Source organism: Salmo salar, chromosome 19, assembly GCF_965601325.2.
Source record: "Salmo salar chromosome 19, fSalSal1, whole genome shotgun sequence".
Taxonomy (NCBI): Eukaryota; Metazoa; Chordata; class Actinopteri; order Salmoniformes; family Salmonidae; genus Salmo; species Salmo salar.
The window spans coordinates 10546322-10569514 of NC_138309.1; the positions used below are offsets into that span (position 1 = coordinate 10546322).

At 44.6% G+C, this 23193-nt stretch overlaps 1 protein-coding gene across 1 annotated transcript in view; it reads right to left on the reverse strand.

Annotated features, from left to right (window-relative positions):
- LOC106578422 (catenin delta-2) overlaps positions 1-23193 on the reverse strand; it is a 422676-nt gene that overhangs the window by 9866 nt on the left and 389617 nt on the right. Inside the window, exon 21 of the mRNA XM_014157182.3 lies at positions 19569-19653. Within this exon, the coding sequence (XP_014012657.3) occupies positions 19569-19653 (85 nt within the window). The remainder of the gene's footprint in view (positions 1-19568; positions 19654-23193) is intronic.

Consider the following 23193-nt stretch of genomic DNA (forward strand, 5'->3'; position numbering starts at 1 on the left):
CAGTGATCCCTGTTAGGTCCTGCACCAGATGAATATAACACCACAGTGATCCCTGTTAGGTCCTGCACCAGATGAATATAACACCACAGTGATCCCTGTTAGGTGATTCACCAGATGAATATAACACCACAGTGATCCCTGTTAGGTCCTGCACCAGATGACTATAACACCACAGTGATCCCTGTTAGGTCCTGCACCAGATGAATATAACACCACAGTGATCCCTGTTAGGTCCTGCACCAGATGAATATAACACCACAGTGATCCCTGTTAGGTCCTGCACCAGATGAATATAACACCACAGTGATCCCTGTTAGGTCCTGCACCAGATGAATATAACACCACAGTGATCCCTGTTAGGTCCTGCACCAGATGAATATAACACCACAGTGATCCCTGTTAGGTCCTGCACCAGATGACTATAACACCACAGTGATCCCTGTTAGGTCCTGCACCAGATGACTATAACACCACAGTGATCCCTGTTAGGTCCTGCACCAGATGACTATAACACCACAGTGATCCCTGTTAGGTCCTGCACCAGATGAATATAACACCACAGTGATCCCTGTTAGGTCCTGCACCAGATGAATATAACACCACAGTGATCCCTGTTAGGTCCTGCACCAGATGAATATAACACCACAGTGATCCCTGTTAGGTCCTGCACCAGATGAATATAACACCACAGTGATCCCTGTTAGGTCCTGCACCAGATGAATATAACACCACAGTGATCCCTGTTAGGTCCTGCACCAGATGAATATAACACCACAGTGATCCCTGTTAGGTCCTGCACCAGATGAATATAACACCACAGTGATCCCTGTTAGGTCCTGCACCAGATGAATATAACACCAGTGATCCCTGTTAGGTCCTGCACCAGATGAATATAACACCACAGTGATCCCTGTTAGGTCCTGCACCAGATGAATATAACACCACAGTGATCCCTGTTAGGTCCTGCACCAGATGAATATAACACCACAGTGATCCCTGTTAGGTCGTGCACCAGATGAATATAACACCACAGTGATCCCTGTTAGGTCCTGCACCAGATGAATATAACACCACAGTGATCCCTGTTAGGTCCTGCACCAGATGAATATAACACCACAGTGATCCCTGTTAGGTCCTGCACCAGATGAATATAACACCACAGTGATCCCTGTTAGGTCCTGCACCAGATGAATATAACACCACAGTGATCCCTGTTAGGTCCTGCACCAGATGAATATAACACCACAGTGATCCCTGTTAGGTCCTGCACCAGATGAATATAACACCACAGTGATCCCTGTTAGGTCCTGCACCAGATGAATATAACACCACAGTGATCCCTGTTAGGTCCTGCACCAGATGAATATAACACCACAGTGATCCCTGTTAGGTCCTGCACCAGATGAATATAACACCACAGTGATCCCTGTTAGGTCCTGCACCAGATGAATATAACACCACAGTGATCCCTGTTAGGTCCTGCACCAGATGAATATAACACCACAGTGATCCCTGTTAGGTCCTGCACCAGATGAATATAACACCACAGTGATCCCTGTTAGGTCCTGCACCAGATGAATATAACACCACAGTGATCCCTGTTAGGTCCTGCACCAGATGAATATAACACCACAGTGATCCCTGTTAGGTCCTGCACCAGATGACTATAACACCACAGTGATCCCTGTTAGGTCATTCATCAGATGAATATAACACCACAGTGATCCCTGTTAGGTCCTGCACCAGATGAATATAACACCACAGTGATCCCTGTTAGGTCCTGCACCAGATGAATATAACACCACAGTGATCCCTGTTAGGTCCTGCACCAGATGAATATAACACCACAATGATCCCTGTTAGGTCCTGCACCAGATGAATATAACACCACAATGATCCCTGTTAGGTCCTGCACCAGATGAATATAACACCACAGTGATCCCTGTTAGGTCCTGCACCAGATGAATATAACACCACAGTGATCCCTGTTAGGTCCTGCACCAGATGAATATAACACCACAATGATCCCTGTTAGGTCCTGCACCAGATGAATATAACACCACAGTGATCCCTGTTAGGTCCTGCACCAGATGAATATAACACCACAGTGAGCCCTGTTAGGTCCTGCACCAGATGACTATAACACCACAATGATCCCTGTTAGGTCATTCATCAGATGAATATAACACCAGTGATCCCTGTTAGGTCCTGCACCAGATGACTATAACACCAGTGATCCCTGTTAGGTCCTGCACCAGATGACTAAAACACCACAGTGATCCCTGTTAGGTCCTGCACCAGATGACTATAACACCACCATGATCCCTGTTAGGTCCTGCACCAGATGAATATAACACCACAATGATCCCTGTTAGGTCCTGCACCAGATGAATATAACACCACAATGATCCCTGTTAGGTCCTGCACCAGATGAATATAACACCACAGTGATCCCTGTTAGGTCCTGCACCAGATGAATATAACACCACAGTGATCCCTGTTACGTCCTGCACCAGATGAATATAACACCACAGTGATCCCTGTTAGGTCCTGCACCAGATGAATATAACACCACAGTGATCCCTGTTAGGTCCTGCACCAGATGAATATAACACCACAGTGATCCCTGTTAGGTCCTGCACCAGATGAATATAACACCACAGTGATCCCTGTTAGGTCCTGCACCAGATGAATATAACACCACAGTGATCCCTGTTAGGTCCTGCACCAGATGAATATAACACCACAGTGATCCCTGTTACGTCCTGCACCAGATGAATATAACACCACAGTGATCCCTGTTAGGTCCTGCACCAGATGAATATAACACCACAGTGATCCCTGTTAGGTCCTGCACCAGATGAATATAACACCACAGTGATCCCTGTTAGGTCCTGCACCAGATGAATATAACACCACAGTGATCCCTGTTAGGTCCTGCACCAGATGAATATAACACCACAGTGATCCCTGTTAGGTCCTGCACCAGATGAATATAACACCACAGTGATCCCTGTTAGGTCCTGCACCAGATGAATATAACACCACAATGATCCCTGTTAGGTCCTGCACCAGATGAATATAACACCACAGTGATCCCTGTTAGGTCCTGCACCAGATGAATATAACACCACAGTGATCCCTGTTAGGTCCTGCACCAGATGACTATAACACCACAATGATCCCTGTTAGGTCATTCATCAGATGAATATAACACCAGTGATCCCTGTTAGGTCCTGCACCAGATGACTATAACACCAGTGATCCCTGTTAGGTCCTGCACCAGATGACTATAACACCACAGTGATCCCTGTTAGGTCCTGCACCAGATGACTATAACACCACAGTGATCCCTGTTAGGTCATTCATCAGATGAATATAACACCAGTGATCCCTGTTAGGTCCTGCACCAGATGACTATAACACCACAGTGATCCCTATTAGGTCCTGCACCAGATGACTATAACACCACAGTGATCCCTGTTAGGTCCTGCACCAGATGACTATAACACCACAGTGATCCCTGATAGGTGATTCACCAGATGACTATAACACCACAGTGATCCCTGTTAGGTCCTGCACCAGATGACTATAACACCACAGTGATCCCTGTTAGGTGATTCACCAGATGACTATAACACCACTGTGATCCCTGTTAGGTGATTCACCAGATGACTATAACACCACAGTGATCCCTGTTAGTTGATTCACCAGATGACTATAACACCACAGTGATCCCTGTTAGGTGATTCACCAAATGACTATAACACCAGAGTGATCCCTGTTAGGTGATTCACCAGATGACTATAACACCACAGTGATCCCTGTTAGGTGATTCACCAGATGACTATAACACCACAGTGATCCCTGTTAGGTCCTGCACCAGATGAATATAACACCACAGTGATCCCTGTTAGGTCCTGCACCAGATGAATATAACACCACAGTGATCCCTGTTAGGTCCTGCACCAGATGAATATAACACCACAGTGATCCCTGTTAGGTCCTGCACCAGATGAATATAACACCACAGTGATCCCTGTTAGGTCCTGCACCAGATGAATATAACACCACAGTGATCCCTGTTAGGTCCTGCACCAGATGAATATAACACCACAATGATCCCTGTTAGGTCCTGCACCAGATGAATATAACACCACAGTGATCCCTGTTAGGTCCTGCACCAGATGAATATAACACCACAGTGATCCCTGTTAGGTCCTGCACCAGATGACTATAACACCACAATGATCCCTGTTAGGTCATTCATCAGATGAATATAACACCAGTGATCCCTGTTAGGTCCTGCACCAGATGACTATAACACCAGTGATCCCTGTTAGGTCCTGCACCAGATGACTATAACACCACAGTGATCCCTGTTAGGTCCTGCACCAGATGAATATAACACCACAGTGATCCCTGTTAGGTCCTGCACCAGATGAATATAACACCACAATGATCCCTGTTAGGTCCTGCACCAGATGAATATAACACCACAGTGATCCCTGTTAGGTCCTGCACCAGATGACTATAACACCACAGTGATCCCTGTTAGGTCCTGCACCAGATGACTATAACACCACAGTGATCCCTGTTAGGTCATTCATCAGATGAATATAACACCAGTGATCCCTGTTAGGTCCTGCACCAGATGACTATAACACCACAGTGATCCCTATTAGGTCCTGCACCAGATGACTATAACACCACAGTGATCCCTGTTAGGTCCTGCACCAGATGACTATAACACCACAGTGATCCCTGATAGGTGATTCACCAGATGACTATAACACCACAGTGATCCCTGTTAGGTCCTGCACCAGATGACTATAACACCACAGTGATCCCTGTTAGGTGATTCACCAGATGACTATAACACCACAGTGATCCCTGTTAGGTGATTCACCAGATGACTATAACACCACAGTGATCCCTGTTAGTTGATTCACCAGATGACTATAACACCACAGTGATCCCTGTTAGGTGATTCACCAAATGACTATAACACCACAGTGATCCCTGTTAGGTGATTCACCAGATGACGATAACACCACAGTGATCCCTGTTAGGTGATTCACCAGATGACTATAACACCACAGTGATCCCTGTTAGGTGATTCACCAGATGACGATAACACCACAGTGATCCCTGTTAGGTGATTCACCAGATGACTATAACACCACAGTGATCCCTGTTAGGTGATTCACCAGATGACGATAACACCACAGTGATCCCTGTTAGGTGATTCACCAGATGACTATAACACCACATTACAGCAGCTGTTGTTTCAATATAGAGACTGTAGATGGAACAGACAGAAGTCTTCAGTTGGGTTCACCCACCAATTAAGTCAACGTCTACACTAACGATGCTTCTCTACCTTAACCACCCAAAACTCCACTCACATAATTGCTGCTCTATAATTGCTGTGTTGATATGACAGAAAGCTACAACAGGTACCAACTGAGCTGGAACACAATTAAATAAAGAAGAAAAACAGGATAATGGAAAACAACACTTAACAAAGCATTAAACATTGGATTCATCATTAGGACCCTCTATACAAGAGCCATAACCCTTATAGTTAATAATGATGTCATTATACTGTAACAATCATGACTGCTCTGACACCAGTATTTCTCCCTCCTTTTGAAGCCTTCCCCTTGTCTGCCATTATTCACCTTTTACCTTATCTGCTAACGCACGCACGCACACATTCTGTCCTGCCGTGACATGCCTGTTTCCTGCAGAGCTCCAGAAGGATCAAAGGTTGGATCCTCTCTGATACAGTTCGAAGACGCCCCAATTTCCCTCTCTCCTCTCTTCATATCCCTCACTCTCATTTCCTCCCTCCACACCCTCACTTATCTTACCCTCTCTCCTCTCTTCATATCCCTCACTCTCATTTCCTCCCTCCACACCCTCACTTAGCTTACCCTCTCTCCTCTCCTCATATCCCCTCACTCTCATTACCTTCCTCCATACTCTCACTTATCTTACCCTCTCTCCTCTCTTCATATCCCTCACTCTCATTTCCTCCCTCCACACCCTGACTTATCTTACCCTCTCTCCTCTCTTCATATCCCTCACTCTCATTTCCCCCCTCCACACCCTCACTTATCTTACCCTCTCTCCTCTCCTCATATCCCCTGACTCTCATTTCCCCCCTCCACACCCTCACTTATCCTACCTTCTCTCCTCTCCTCTCCTCATATCCCCTCTCTCATTTCCCCCTCCACACCCTCACTTAGCTTACCCTCTCTCCTCTCCTCATATCCCCTCACTCTCATTACCTTCCTCCATACTCTCACTTATCTTACCCTCTCTCCTCCCTTCATATCCCCTGACTCTCATTTCCCCCCTCCACACCCTCACTTATCTTACCCTCTCTCCTCTCCCTATCTATCTTCACCTCCCCCCCTCCCAGCAAGGAGAGAGTTTCGTTGCCAGGCAACCATTGTGCCTCTTGCATCTAACCACATTGGACAGGTATTTCAAGGCTGCAAGGTAAGAGGCGAATAAAGGCACTTAAAGCCTACGCACAAGGTGCGTGCGTGTATGTGTGTGTGATGCGATTAGGCTGAATAAAGGTTACGAAAAAATGGTTCGTCCCTCCAGGCCTCAGCCACGGCAACTTCTGTCGTTTTACCACACTCATTCCATGTCATGCTTTTTAACCTTCAGCCCTTCATGCTTTTCTTTTTTCCCTACAGTCAAATCCCCTTTATGTTCTCACTGAGACAGCTGTATAACGTGTGTGTGCATGTCGGTGCATGTGTGCATGTGTGTGTGTGTGTGTGTGTGTGTGTGTGTGTGTGTGTGTGTGTGTGTGTGTGTGTGTGTGTGTGTGTGTGTGTGTGTGTGTGTGTGTGTGGTGTGTGTGTGTGTGTGTGTGTGTGTGTGTGTGTGTGTGTGTGAGTAAAGAAATAGTCGTGACTCTGTCTCTCAGAAATAGGTCTATTCCACATCAAACTGGGAATGGGAGAGAGGACAATGGGAAATGAGTGTTTAATGTTAGACATATTCCATATTAAAGTGTTGAGCCACTTAGAATAAATTAATAAGTAAGGGATTTAATATTGTAGCGACCCGCACAGACAGCTGTGGGTTATGTGTTAGGCTATTAGTGGGTTGTGTTGTATTTACCAGTGTTCGCGGGGTCATGCCAATCAACCTGCTATCTGCCAATCACGGGATTGCCTGGAATGTTCTGATACCGGGCAGCCTGGTGGTTGGCGGAGTGGCGTGGAGGGGGGTTGGGCAGGGGGATGGAGCATTGGAAGTTAAGACCGGGTTTAGCCATTGTTCTCTCTCTTACGTCTGGGCTTCACAAGAGAAGTTTGTAGGGTACCTTTCATTTATTTGGCGTGGGCTACGGCCAAACAGTGGCCTGTGTTAAGTTGGGTTAATAAACCGTAAATTCGTTAACTCCATCCTCTGTCTGGACAATTGCTCCTTTATGATCTAGTCAGGTCATTACATTGGTGTCGGAAGTGATCGGACCTTGCATCCACGACAGTGCGTGTGCTTGGCCGGTGAGCGCGTTCCTGTAAGACGTAGAGTCGCAAGCTAGCGTGAGGACGCGCTCTTTAAAAGGAGGGAGTAGTGTAACGACCCTGGGTTTATAAGTGCGGAAATCGACTCTGCCGCTTGAGCATGCTTTTGCGGCACAGTCGATAGTGCGCCGGACTTCGGGCTAGAAGGTCAAGGGTTCGAGACCTGCTCCCTGCCTGTTTCATTACAATATAATAAAACACTCTGATTTCATCTACACTCTGATCTTATAACTGAATTCCTAAAGCCCAATAAAGGCTGTGACTATTTGAAAGGAATCTAAGGAAACTTTTCCCATTCAGTAGACTGTTAAGGATATTTTGAAATGAAAACTATGTCACAGACATGCTCACTAGCCAGCAAGAAGGCATACACACACACATATTCTATCTCTCACACATGACTACGCCTCAGACAGCTCAACTCCCTCTCCTCCTCCTCTCTCTGCACTCCCCTCGCCTATTGTACCATCCCCCCACTGGCATTCTCTGCTATCAGACTATAGTTAGACTGGAAACCATGCAGAGCCATGCACACAGGCCTCACACATGCTATACATCCAACACACGCAGGACACATGCACACAGCATGTGTGTGACCTTCCCGTGCTATGCATGATCAGTAACCTTGTCTGACACCTGATTTGCGTTAGCTGTCAGGAAATCGAATCACATTTTATTTGTCACATGTTTCGTAAACAAAAGGTGTCGACTAACAGTGAAATGCTCACTTACGGGCCCTTCCCAACAATGTAGAGAGAAAAAGAGAAATAATATAAAAATAATAACACGAGGAATAAATACACAATGAGTAAGGACAACATGGCTATATACACAGGGTACCAGTACCGAGTCCATGTGCAGGGGTATGAGGTAATGCAGGTAGATATATACATATATGTAGAGATAAAGTGACCAGGCAACAGGATAGATAATAGACAGTAGCAGCAGTGTAAGTGATGAGTCAAAAGCGTTAGCGCAAAATGGGTCAGTGCAGATAATCCAGGTAGCTATTTGATTAACAATTTAACTACCTATTTAGCATTCTTATTGGTTGGGGGTAGAAGCTGTTCAGTGTCCTGATGGTTCTAGACTTGGTGCATCGGTACCGCTTGTCATGCGGTAGGAGAGAGAACAGTCTATGACTTGGGTAGCCGGAGACTTTGAAAATGTTTAGGGCCTTCCTCTGACACCGCCTGGTATAGAGGTTCTGGATGGCAGGGAGCTTGGCCCCAGTGATGTACTGGGCTGTACACACTACCCTCTGTAGGGCCTTGCGGTCGGATGCCAAGCAGTTGCCATACCAAGCGGTGATGCAGCCAGTCAAGATGATCCCAATGGTGCAGCTGTAGAACGTTTTGAGGATCTGAGGGCCCGTGAGAAATCTTTTCAGTCTCCTGAGGGGGAAGAGGCTTTGTCGTGCCCTCTTCACGACTGTCTTGGTGTGTATGGAGCATGATAATTCTTTACTAATGTGGACACCGAGGAACTTGAAGCTCTCGACCCTCGCCACTACAGTCCCAAGGAGCCTTCTTTGTCAAGCCTCTACTTTAACTAATGCTCTCGGCTGTAAGGCCATTTCATTTGGTGACTTTGGGTCTTTTGAGCATCATGCTATACTGTTTACATGTCGGCCACCAGTGCTGGTCATAACCCTGTCTAGGCCACCAAAGCACTGCCCCACTTTCTTTACTGATCTATTGTCTATTGTCCTTGAGAACTGTGATAAAATCATTGTGTTTGGTGATTATAATATTCTTGTTGACAAAGAGACTCCAAGGCCATTGAATCTATGAATAGTTTGAGCTTGATGGACTTTATCCAACATGTTACTGGGCCCACCCATAACTGTGGCCATACTCTGGACCTGGTTATTACCAAGGGGCTTTCTACTGGGCCCACCCATAACTGTGGCCATACTCTGGACCTGGTTATTACCAAGGGGCTTTCTATTGGGCCCACCCATAACTGTGGCCATACTCTGGACCTGGTTATTACCAAGGGGCTTTCTACTGGGCCCAGCCATAACCACAGCAATACTCTGGACCTGGTTATTACCAAGGGGCTTTCTACTGGGCCCACCCATAACTGTGGCCATACTCTGGACCTGGTTATTACCAAGGGGCTTTCTACTGGGCCCAGCCATAACCACAGCAATACTCTGGACCTGGTTATTACCAAGGGGCTTTCTACTGGGCCCACCCATAACTGTGGCCATACTCTGGACCTGGTTATTACCAAGGGGCTTTCTACTGGGCCCAGCCATAACCACAACAATACTCTGGACCTGGTTATTACCAAGGGGCTTTCTATTGACATATCCTCTATTGTTGATGTTGCTTTATCTGATCACCACTGTGGATGTTTTACTACCTTGTTTCCCATAGCACAGGGTAATACTGAACACATTATTAAGAAACAGTATCTTACCTCTGAAGCCACTACAGATTTTATTGAGTGTATGAACAATACTCCATCACCTATTCTACTTTCCTCTATTGATGATTTAGTTGATAAATGTAATAGCATTAAGGGCAACTATTGATGCCATAGCTCCAGTAAAGTTGAAAAAGGACACGTCCAAACAGAGAGCCCCTTGAATGAGTGAGAAAACTAGTCAATTAAAGAGAAATTGCAGAAAAGCAGAGCTTAAGTGGAGAAAGTAAAAGTTGCGGGTCCATTATGATATTCTGAGAGAGCAATTTGGCATATATTACAAGGCAATTAGAAATCCCAGATGGGCTCATTTTTCAAATTTGATCACTATTAATCAGAATAATTGGGGAGAGCTCTTCTCGACCACTGATGGTCTGATAAATCCTAATCCCACGAACCAACAGTGCATTCGGAAAGTATTCAGACCCCTTCCCTTTTTCCCACAAAAATGTACGTTACAGCCTTATTCTAAAATGGATTAAATCATTCTTTTCCCACATCTGTAACGCCCTGGCCATAGAGAGGGTTTTTTGTTCTTTATTTTGGTTAGGCCAGGGTGTTACATTGGGTGGGCGTTCTATGTTCTGTTTCTATGTTTTTGTATTTCTTTGTTTTGGGCCGTGTGTGGCTCCCAAATCAGGCACAGCTGAAGTTCGTTGCTGTTGATTGGGAGTCACACATAAGTGCATGTTTTTCCGTTGGGGTTTTGTGGGTAATTGTTTCTGTTAGTGTGTTTCACCTGACAGGACTGTTTGGCTGTCAGTTTATTGTTTTGTAATTGTATAGTGTTCCGTTTGTATTAAATATGATGAACACTAACTCCGCTGCGTTTTGGTCCACTCTCTCTTCAGACAGCCCTTACAACATCAATCAACACAGAATATCCCATAATGACAAAGCGAAACAGGCTTTTAGATTTGTTTGTACATTTATAAAGAATTAAAAACAGAAATACCTTATTTACATAAGTATTCAGATACTTTGCTATGAGACTCGAAATTGAGCTCAGGTGCATCCTGTTTCCATTGATCATCCTTGACATGTTTCTACAACTTGATTGGAGTCCACCTGTGGTAAATTCAATTGATTGGACATGATTTGGAAAGGCACACACCTGTCTATATAAGGTCCCACAGTTGACAGTGCATGTCAGAGCAAAAACCAAGCCATGAGGTTCGAAGGAATTGTCCGTAGAGCTCCGAGACAGGATTGTGTTGACGTACAAATCTGAGGATTAAAGCGTTGAATGTCCTCAAGAAAACAGTGGCCTCCTTCATTCTTAAATGGAAGAAGTTGGAACCACCAAAACTCTTCCTAGAGCTGGCCACCAGGCCAAACTGAACAATCGGGTGAGAAAGGCCTTGGTCAGAACCCGATGGTCACTCTGACAGAGCTCCAAAGTTCCTCTGTGGAGATGGGAGAACCTTCCAGAAAGACAACTATCTCTACAGCACTCCACTAATCAGGCCTTTATTGTAGAGTGGCCAGACAGAAGCCACTCCTCAGTAAAAGGCACATGACTACCCGCTTGGAGTTTGTGACCTAAAAGTGACCTAAAAGACTCTCAGAAACAATATTCTCTGGTCTGATGAAACTAAGATTGAACTTTTTGGCCTGAATGCCAACTGTCACGTCTGGAGGAAACCTGGCACCATCCCTATGGCGAAGCATGGTGGTGCCACCATCATGCTGTGGGGATGTTTTTCAGTGGGGGGGACTGGGAGACTAGTCAGGATCGAGGGAAAGATGACCAGAGCAAAGATTCTTGATGAAAACCTGCTCCAGAGCCCTCAGGACCTAAGACTGGGGTGAAGTTTCACCTTCCAACAGAACAACGACACTCAGCACACAGTCAAGACAATGCAGGAGTGGCTTCGGGAGAAGTCTCTGAACGTCCTTGAGTGGCCCAGCCAGAGCGTGGACTTGAACCTGATCGAACATCTCTGGAGAGACCTGAAAATAGCTGTGCAGCAATGTTCCCATCCATCCTGACAGAGTTTGAGAGGAGCTACAGAGAAGAATGGGCAAAACTCCCCAAAAACAAGCGTCATACCCAAGAAGACTCAACGCTGTAATCGCTGTCAAAGGTGCTTCAACAAACTACTGAATACTTATGTAAATGTGATATTTCCATTTTTTTTATTTTTATAAATGTTCTAAAATGTCTACAAACCTGTTTTTGCAATGTCATTATGGGGTATTGTGTGTAGATTGATGAGAAAAAAAAGCAATTTCATCAATTGTAGACCAAGGCTGTAACGTAATAAAATGTGGAAAAAGTAAAGGGGTCTGAATACTTTCCGAATGCACTGTATGTCAACTTTCCTCCACATCTAAATGTGATGAGTTTGCAGCATATTATAGAGAAAAAGATAACCAACATGAGGCTGGGTATCAGTTAAGAAAGACCTGATGAGAAGTTTGATAAGTGCCTTAGCCTTTCTGTCTGTAACGATGTACGCTGAGAGCTGGGAACAAGTTCTGGGAGTGAATACATTTAATAAATAAATTAAACAAACACGTAACACAAACAGCGCACTGAAATGAAACAGGAACAATGACGACTGGGGAAGAAACCAAAGGGAGTGACATATAAAGGGCAGGTAATCAAGGAGGTGATGGAGTCCAGGTGAGTGTCATTATGTCCCTAACGCTGGTGACAGGTGTGTGTCCTAACGAGCAGCCTGGTGACCTAGAGGCCAGAGAGGGAGCACACGTGACACTGTCCATGTACTCTTAGATTTAAGTTCTGCATTCAACATTGTTGACCATGATGTCCTTCTGGACAGACTGGGTTGGCCTCTCCAGTCCAGTTCTAAAATAGTTTAGGACCTATTTAACCCTTGGTGGACATAATATAAAGAAAGTGTTTCTGTGCTGCTTCTCTCTCTCTCTCTGCCTCCCTCTCTCTCTCTCTGCCTCCCTCTCTCTCTCTCTGCATCCCTCTCTCTCTCTGCATCCCTCTCTCTGCCTCTCTCTCTCTGCCTCTTTCTCTACCTCTCTCTCTGCCTCTCTCTCTGCCTCCCTCTCTGCCTCTCTCTGCCTCCCTCTCTCTGCCTCCCTCTCTCTGCCTCTGCCTCCTTCTCTCTGCCTCTCTCTGCCTCTCTCTGCCTCCCTCTCTCTGCCTCTGCCTCCCTCTCTCTGCCTCTGCCTCCTTCTCTCTGCCTCTGCCTCCTTCTCTCTGCCTCTGCCTCTCTGCCTCTGTCTCTGCCCCTCTGCCTCTGCCACCGGCAGTTCTTAGTGTCAGCATCAGGACAGACAAAGAAGACTTGGCCGACTGTCTATGTTGGATTGAACAACCCTGGAAGGTACTGAGAGAGAGAAAGAGAGAGAGACAGAGAGAAAGAGGGGGAGAGAGATAGCAGACATAGAGAAAGTAGTGGGGAGAGAAAGTTATAGTAAATAGATGGAGAAAGAGGTAAAAGACAAGTCCAGGAGGGACAACGTTGTATCTTTGTGATCAGCAGAATCACCTATCTCTGACGTCAACACCTCCCGTCTGTTTATCCAGCCCCTTAAGGTACAGTGTCAGTCATGGCATTCATCGCTTCGTATATGAGTTTGTGGTTACATTCCTACCCTCAGCTAACCATACCAAGTGGCAACGTCAAGCTGTTAAATTCCCACATTCTGCCATTCAATGATAGCAAATTTACAGATATAGAACCCTAGCGATCATAACATAACATGCTGATAAACTTATACTTGGACACAACACAGAACTTATGTTTTATTGATGACTGGAGTCTACATTGATCTCATCAGCATCTGTTCTATTTTCATATGTTTATTTGGCTCCCGATCCATGCTCATGTTCTCTAGCCCCAAGGCAAATGCTGTCTACATATTCTGTAGGAAGTGATTAACAGTTGTAAGTGGAGTCTCCAACACACGCACGCACGCACGCACACACACACACACACAAGCTCATACATGCACGCACACGCACGCACGCATGCACACACCGGCAGACACACACAAGTGCACTGTGTGAGGAGACAGTGTGTGTGAATGTTCTCATTACCCCAGACTTCAAAGCAAACAGCATTCTGAGATGGCAGTTCAAACCACCTCATTATTGACCTAATACTATATTCTCCTCTCTTCTAACACAAACATGTAACAGAACACACACTCTGCTAGTACTAGTAGTATCCACACACACACACACACACACACACACACACACACACACACACACTACTAATACCATAAACCATTGCCACACATACTCATTTCAAGATCTCCTCAACTCCTCTCTAAGTGCTGTGACTAGCCTAGTTTAACGCTTTTCTGATCAATGTTTCATATAGGGGAGATCTTAACTTGTACAAGAGACTTTACAGACAAACTGTATCATTCTTCTAGTACCAATAACTCAAAATCCAAATGTCCTTTCAAAGACGTTCTAGTGAATCAAATTCTTCACTTTCATTTCTCGCTAATTTGTACGAGGTAAACTCCTGTATTCGTCTCAATTAGAACCCCTGGTTAGGGACAGGAAGACATAAACAAAAGGTTTTTAGTCTGAATACACCATTTCCACACACACTCTCTATCGAGGGCTACTGTTGTCCATCCATCTGCCTGGGTGTGCTGTCTACTGTCCCTCTCCTCCTTTTCCCTCTTTCCTTCCACTCTCTTTCTCTCTCCTCTTTCATACGTGCACAGATTGAGTGGGGAATCTAGGCAGCAGAGTGGACTATCCCCGGAAGACACTAAATTTGCAAGAGCAGAACACTCTCTGGGGTGACTTTGGGACAAGACTTTTGTTGAATGTGTTAATGTTGAATCTGTCAGACTATGTACAGATGTAGGATCTTAATTTGAGCCAGCTTGCAACAGCAGGAAAATGCCAATTATTATGTGGATTATATTTAATGGACATTTTTGTTGGGTTTGATACATTCTTTGTAAAAAGTCAAACGTGAAAGTGAAAAATACAAACTTCAGGAAACTGTTTAAACTTGAAATACACTGCACATTTGAGATTTCTTGCATTGCAGGAAAGTTCTTCTGCAACAAGGTGATCAAATTAAGATCCTACATATGTATGTGTCTGTGACATTGGTCATTCAGGTGTGACAGACAGGAGTAGACAGGACAGCCTAAGGCTGATGCCATGACATACAAACAGGGCAGTGTATTACTCACGCTCGTGCACCCACACACACCAAACATTGATGAACTACTGTCCACCCATCCTGAAATCATGTAGGGAATTGAAAATATTTAAATAAAAAAAACTGAAGAATAACTTGGATTCTAACCTCCTTCAATACACTCCCATTCACTACAGCTGTGTTCACTGAAAAGATCAGAACCTCTATAGAACCCAGCTAATCAAGTTGGGTCTGAGTGTTCCTTTTCCAGAGGAAGAGAGAGAGAGAGAGACAGCGAGAGAGAGAGAGAGAGAGAGAGAGAGAGAGAGAGAGAGAGAGAGATGGAGAGAGAGAGAGAGAGAGAGAGAGAGAGAGAGAGAGAAAGGGTGGGAGAGAAAGAGAGAGAGAGAGAGAGAGAAAGAGAGAGAGAGAGAGAGAGAGAGAGAGAGAGAGAGAGAGATAGAGTTAGAGAAAAGGGTGGGAGAAAGGGGAACAAGGAGACAGAGAGAGAAAGGGATGAGAAAGAGTGAAATAGAACGAGAGAGAGAGAGATAAAGGAGAGCTATTTAGAGAGAGAAGGGATATAACTTGAATAGACTAGTACACAATAGACCCTGGGCTTGGGGCTTGGGGCTTTGGGCTTGGGGCTTGGGGCTAAGTCTTATTTAGGAAACATTCACAGTAAATATTTCATAGTACTGTTTTGTTGTTCCTCTCATCTAAACCCCATTGTTCTTCTGTGTGAACATTACACACACACACATTTTATAATTTTTTTTAACTGAAATATCAAATCAAACGTTATTTGTCACATGCCCCGAATACAACAAGTGTAGACCTTACTGTGAAATAATTACTTACAAGCCCTTAAACAACAGTGCAGTTCAAGAAGAGTTAACAAAATATTAACCAAGTAGACTAAAATAAAAACATTAATAAAAAGTAACACAATAAAATAACAATAACGAGGCTATATACAGGGGGTACACATACCGAGTCAATGTGGAGGCTATATACAGGGGGTACACATACCGAGTCAATGTGGAGGCTATATACAGGGGATACCGGTACCGAGTCAATATATAAACTATAAACTACAGAAAAAGTTGTCTGTCTGTACAAGTTCTAGAACATTTTACACCGTCTTCTCATAAAACCCTCAGCAGCTAATTCCATATCTACAGGGCTAAATCTGATCTTTTTTTCCACCAGAGATAAAATCATATTTTTGCAGGAATCTCCTTGCGAATGATTTTGCCGAAGATTTTATCTCCGCCAGCCTGGGCAACCAGACGGAAATCATTAAAATCCAGACTTAAAATATTTACAAATCATTAAATTAAAATCCAGACGGAAAATATTTACACATGAAGCAACCTAATATCACACAGTCAAACTCTCAGTCATTTAGTAAGTTCACCATTCTGCCATATACAGGGGGTACCGGTACCGAGTCAGTGTGCGGGGGTACAGGTTAGTTGAGGTAATTTGTACATGTAGGTAGGGGTGAAGTGACTATGCATAGATAATAAACAGCGAGTAGCAGCAGTGTACAAAACAAAGGGGGGGGGGTCAATGTAAATAGTCTGGTGGCCATTTGATTAATTGTTCAGCAGTCTTATGGCTTGGGGGTAGAAGCTGTTAAGGAGCCTTTTGGTCCTAGACTTGGCGCTCCGGTACCGCTTGCCGTGCAGTAGCAGAGAAAACAGTCTATGACTTGGGTGACTGGAGTCTCTGACAATTTTTGGGGTTTTCCTCTGACACCGCCTATTATATTGGTCCTGGATGGCAGGAAGCTTGGCCCCAGTGATGTACTGGGCTGTACGCAGTACCCTCTGTAGCGCCTTACGGTCAGATGCAGAGCAGTTGAAGTACCAGGTGGTGATGCAACCAGTCAGGATGCTTTCGATGGTGCAGCTGTAGAACATTGAGGAGCTGGGGACCCATGCCAAATCTTTTCAGTCTCCTAAGGGGGATATCACGTTTACATAAGTATTCAGACCCTTTACTCAGTACTTTGTCTTCTTGGGTATGACGCTACAGGCTTGGCACACCTGTATTCGGGGACTTTCTTCCATTCGTCTCTGCAAATCCTCTCAAGCTCTGTCAGGTTAGATAGGGAGCGTTGCTCCAAAGCTATTTTCAGGTCTCTCCAGAGATGTTCGATCGGGTTCAAGTCCGAGCTCTGGCTGGGCCACTCAAGGACATTCAGAGACTTCTCCCGAAGCCACTCCTGCGTTGTCTTGGCTGTGTGCTTAGGGTCGTTGTACTGTTGGAAGGTGAACCTTCGCCCCAGTCTGAAGTCCTGAGCGCTCTGGAGCAGGTTTTCATCAAGGAAATCTCTTTACTTTGCTCCGTTCTTCTTTGCCTCAATCCCGACTAGTCTCCCAGTCCCTTCTCCCCTGATTGCTCAGTTTGGCAGGGCATCCAGCTCTAGGAAGAGTCTTGGTGGTTCCAAACTTCTTCCATTTAAGAATGATGGAGGCCACTGTGTTCTTTGTAATCTTCAATGCTGCAGATCTGTGCCTTGACACAATCCTGCCTCGGAGCTCTACGGACAATTCCTTCGACCTCATGGCTTGGTTTTTGCTCTGACATGCACTGTTAACTGTGGGATCTTATATAGATGGGTGTGTGCCTTTCCAAACCATGTCCAATCAAATCAAATGTATTTATATAGCCCTTCTTAGATCAGCTGATATCTCAAAGTGCTGTACAGAAACCCAGCCTAAAACCCCAAACAGCAAGCAATGCAGGTGTAGAAGCACAGTGGCTAGGAAAAACTCCCTAGAAAGGCCAAAACCTAGGAAGAAACCTAGAGAGGAACTAGGCTATGAGGGTTGGCCAGTCCTCTTCTGGCTGTGCCTTGTGGAGATTATAACAGAACATGGCCAAGATGTTCAAATGTTCATAAATGACCAGCATGGTCAAATAATAATATCAATCAATTTAATTTACCACAGGTGGACTCCAATCAAGTTGTAGAAATATCTCTAAGAATGATCAATGGAAACAGGATGCACCTGAGCTCAATTTCGAGTCTCATAGCAAAAGGTCTGAAAACTTATGTAAATAAGGTATTTCTGTTTGACATTTTTTTTGAATTGTGCAAAAAAATCTAAAAACCTGTTTCGTTTTGTCATTATGGGGTATTGTGTTAGAATGCTGAGGAAAAAAACCTATTTAATCAATTTTAGAATAAGGCTGTAACGTAACAAAATGTGGAAAAAGTCAAGAGGTCTGAATACTTTCCGAAGGCACTGTATACACAAAACATTAGGACCACCTGCTCTTTCCATGACATAAACTGACCAGGTGAATTCAAGTGAAAACTATGATCCCTTATTGTTGTCACCTATTAAATCCATTTAAATCAGTGTAGATTAAGGGGAGAAGACAGCTTAAAGCAGGATTTTTAAACCTTGAGACAATTGAGACATTGACAAAATATTTAAGTGCCTTTGAACGGGGTATATTAGTAAGTTCCAGGCCCACCGGTTTGAGTGTGTCAAGAACTGCAACGCTGCTGGGTTTTTCACGCTCAACAGTTTACTGTGTGTATCAAGAATGGTCCACCACCCAAAGGACATCCAGCGAACTTCACACAACTTTAGGAAGCATTGGATACAACGTGGGCCAGCATCCTTGTGGAACGCTTTCAACACCTTGTAGAGTCCATGTCCTGATGAATTTAGGCTGTTCTAATAGGAAGGTGTTCTTAATGTTTGTTCACTCAGTGTATATCTTAAATGAGTTGTGAGATTTGATGACACCGATAATGTGGGGGCAGAAACAAATCCAACTGCCTTGACAAAACGCTCCATGACTAGAAAGTGATAGAAAGCTTTAAAACCAACCCTGTAACACCAAACTAAGCATGTGTATATACACAATGTATAAGATATGCGAATAAGTCTAGAATCAGAAAGCTTATGTTATTTTTTATTATACCACATTTTTATTTATTAAGTCATTTTTTTGTTGGGGGGGAGGGTTACTAGTATATTATCCATTTTAATTTATACGTTTATATGTATACGTTTATATGCTGACACTCAAAATAAAAAAATACCATTAAGAAATAGATACAGAATTTAATAATAATGTCACGTCCTGACTATAGTAAGAGGTTATTTTCTATGGTAGAGTAGGTCAGGGCGTGACGGGGGTGTTTTGTGTTTTGTTCTATGTTTTCTGTATCTATGTTTAGTTCTAGTTTTCTATTTCTATGTTGTTGTTTTTTGGGTTGATCTCCAATTGGAGGCAGCTGGTCCTCATTGTCTCTAATTGGAGATCATATTTAAGTAGGGGTTTTTCTTCCTGTGTTTTGTGGGTTATTATATTTTGAGTAGTGTTTGTTTCTCTCTGCGTCACGGTTTGTTGTTTTGTCATATTCAGTTATTTGTGTATTGCAAAGTTTCTCGGATTTAATAATGATCCCGTTATTAAGCATTATAAGAGGTGTATGTCTTACCTTCTTGTAGAGGCTGCGTAGGTCTCTGTACTGCCACATACTGCTGAGCACCTGAGATGCAGCCTTCACCACCTTGGCTGAGTGTCTGAGAGAGAGAGCAAGAGAGAGAGAGAGAGAGAGAGAGAGAGAGAGAGAGAGAGAGAGAGAGAGAGAGAGAGAGAGAGAGAGAGAGAGAGAGAGAGAGAGAGAGAGAGAGAGAGGAAAGAGAGAGAGAGAGAGAAAAGAGAGAGAGAGAGAGAAAAAGAGTTTGAGTTTAAAAAAAACTTTATTGGGTCTGGGAGCCCACAACACAATAAACACTCAAACAAAAACATCAATTAAAAACACAACACCAAATCTTCCTCCACAGTAACTAAACACAACAACCTCTGAATACCCCATATGCTCACAAACAGCCCAATGTTATTAACCAGTTTGTAATAAGCAAACTCAACCCCCAGCCTACATCCTCTCCAGCATGCCCACCACGTCCACAGACCCCTGTGCCCGAATACTGTTCTTTCGTGTCTTCCAAATTGCTAATTTAGCTGCCCCTGACACAAAGTTAAGTAAAAGAACTACACCCCTTCGACTAAACATGTACTTTGGCCCTAATTTTTAAATGTAACCTTTATTAACCTTTGGCCCAAATATAAACAGTTGGGAAGAGAAAACCTCTCCCAGAGCTGATAACCAACTAGTGATCAGGTCAATGATCCCGACCAACCTGGGACACTGTAAGAACAGATGTGCCAGAGTTTCAGACTCAGCACAGAATGGACACCCCTCCCCAACAGTAGGATCCAGGTGTACCAGATGCATGTGGTGGCTATAGCTCAATGTATTATCCCTCATTGGAGGTCAGCTGTCCTCTTATCAATAGGCAGTTTAAATAAAGACCGCCAACACCTGCCCACCTCGTCGATTTTACCCCTTCGAGGGAAGACGCACGGGACACTATCGTCCCGTAGCACCACACATATTATGTATATGGCCTTCTTTCCCACCTCCTTGAACTCCCCCAGCTCCGGGGTATCCAAGGAAAGCAGCATCCCCACGTCCTCCTCTAATGCCTCCGCTGCAACACTAACATTCAGCGCAGGGAACACATCATCCAGACACTCCTTCCTCCTCTAATGCCTCCGCTGCAACACTAACATTCAGCGCAGGGAACACATCATCCAGACCCTCCTTCCTCCTCTAATGCCTCCGCTGCAACACTAACATTCAGCGCAGGGAACACATCATCCAGACCCTCCTTCCTCCTCTAATGCCTCCGCTGCAACACTAACATTCAGCGCAGGGAACACATCATCCAGACCCTCCTTCTACCGATCAGAATTGAAAGTATCAGTCACATACTGCCGATGATGTACTGGCAAGGAATCGCAGACCTCAGCTACGACCTTCCCCAGTAGGCGAGATTATCTGATCCCCGCTCTTTCTGCAAGCTCCTCCAACGATCTGCTCCTGCTCCACATCAGACGACCCAGCTGGTACACCCCTCACCTAACACGCATGAACGTAGGCTGGCTGAACCCATAGGACGGGACTGGATGACAAAGTTATAAAAAAGAGGTTCTTGAAAAAGCCACATTCCTAGTGGCGTGCCGGCCTTACGGGACATGTCGAAAATGCTCCAAGCTTGCATAACAGACTCATAGAATGGAGTCAGGCCAGACAAATCCCCACCCTCTAGCTTTAAGAGGAAATGGTGCTTATCTAAGCCCAAACATCCCGTTCTCCTCATCAATCCCTGAGGTTCAAACTCATAAAAGACACACCCTCGTCCACTTACCCTCGCCTTATCCCCGTCACCATCTTGGAGGGCGGTCCAAATGATTAGCCAAGCAAGGGAAGTTTGCAACGTAAGTCACTCAGCCCTCGTTTTTAGTCGAGTTTGTTAGTGTACAATTATGTTCCCTTCGGGTCCTGAAACTCCCCATTATTCAATTTGTGAGGATTGTACATCCGCTAAGAAGTGTAAGTAAAAACAAATGTAAATAAGTTATAAATTCTAATACTAATGCACATGACAGCACAAACATAAAAGTAATTATGTTTTTGTTTGGTTAGCTTTTGGAAATTTGGAAACATTTTCACCTTCAGAAGGCTAACATTATTTAGCTAATTCATTTGCTAGCTTTCATACAGTAGGCGTATATTAATAATTATATATTTCATGTAAGTAGACATGTAATCATAATTGACTGTAGCACATATAAGCACCCACAAGCTACCATTGGCTGAAAACACAATCATCGCGGGATGAACGAGTGACGAATTTCCGGGAAAGAGCGGTCAATTTAAAAATCCTTGCCCTGCAAGTGTATACTCGTCAGACGTCATGATATGTCATCAGAAGTGTCCACTTAATTTGAGGGCTAAGGGGATAGGGTGTGTCTTTTAAGTGTTTGGACTTCAGCCAATGTGTAGGCTGTATCGACCCAGCTAGAACTGTCACTGTACAACAGTCTCTGGGCTGCTTGAAGTCGGAAAGCAATGATCCTAGAAGAAATGTCCACCAGGCCTTGCCCACCCTTGTGCAGTGGCGGGTACAGGGCTGCAGCTTTAATCCAATTTTGTCCAGACCAGAAGAAATTGACAAGGGTCAGAAATTGACAAGGGTCAAGAAATTGAAGCTCTTGTATCAGATTTGACACCCCGGTGTCTGTAAAATCTTTAGTGTGTGCCACAGGGTAGAAGCGGCTAGGTTATTGGCTACCAGCACCCTTCCCCTATAAGACAGCTGGGGTAGCACCCATTTCCACCTACACAATCTGGCACACACCTTATCCACTACACCCTCCCAATTCTTTTTTTGAACAACATCAGAGCCTAGAAAACCCCCCAATGTCTTCATCCCATCTCTGCCCCACTGAAGCCCCCCTGGTAACCGTGGAGCAGACCCTATCTGAAGCTGACGAGCCCACAGCGATTCACTCTTTTCCCAGTTAACTCTAGCTGAGGACTCCCCCTTATACACCTTTAGAGCATTTGAGAGAACTTTAACATCCTCACCCCCTGTAATAAAAACCGTCACGTCATCTGCATACACAGACAGTGCTATCGTAGGGCCCTTCATAACCCCTGGCACAGAGAAACCAGTAAGCCTCGCTCTTAAAAAACAAAGCATTTGGTTCAATTGCCAGACAATATAACTGTTCTGAAATTGGGCATCCCTGCCTGATACCCCTATGGATGGGGAAAGGGCAGCTCAAACCACCCCCACCTTCACCACACATGAGGCCCCAGCATGCAGTAAACTCATCCAAGACAGTAAAAAGCCTTCTCCTGATCCAAAGAAAGCTAACTCACATTCACATCATGCAGTTTACAAATGTGTAAAACATCTCTTATTAGAAACAAGTTATCAACAATAGAGTGGTCAGGTACACAGTAAGACTGGTATTTGTGACAGCTCCTGCAGAGTAATGTCAGAGTCCAAAGCAGCTCTCTGCTCAGGGCCCAATTGAGGAAGTCCATGTAACAACTGTTCAGCACAGAGAGGATCACAATCTTATAGAGGGCAGAGTAGAAATCCACTGCATTTTGGCACATCTCATTGTCATCTGTGGCCACCTTCCCATCAGGGACACGAAGGCAGATCATCTGTTTGCTTTGCAATGTCGATTGCCCTAGGTTT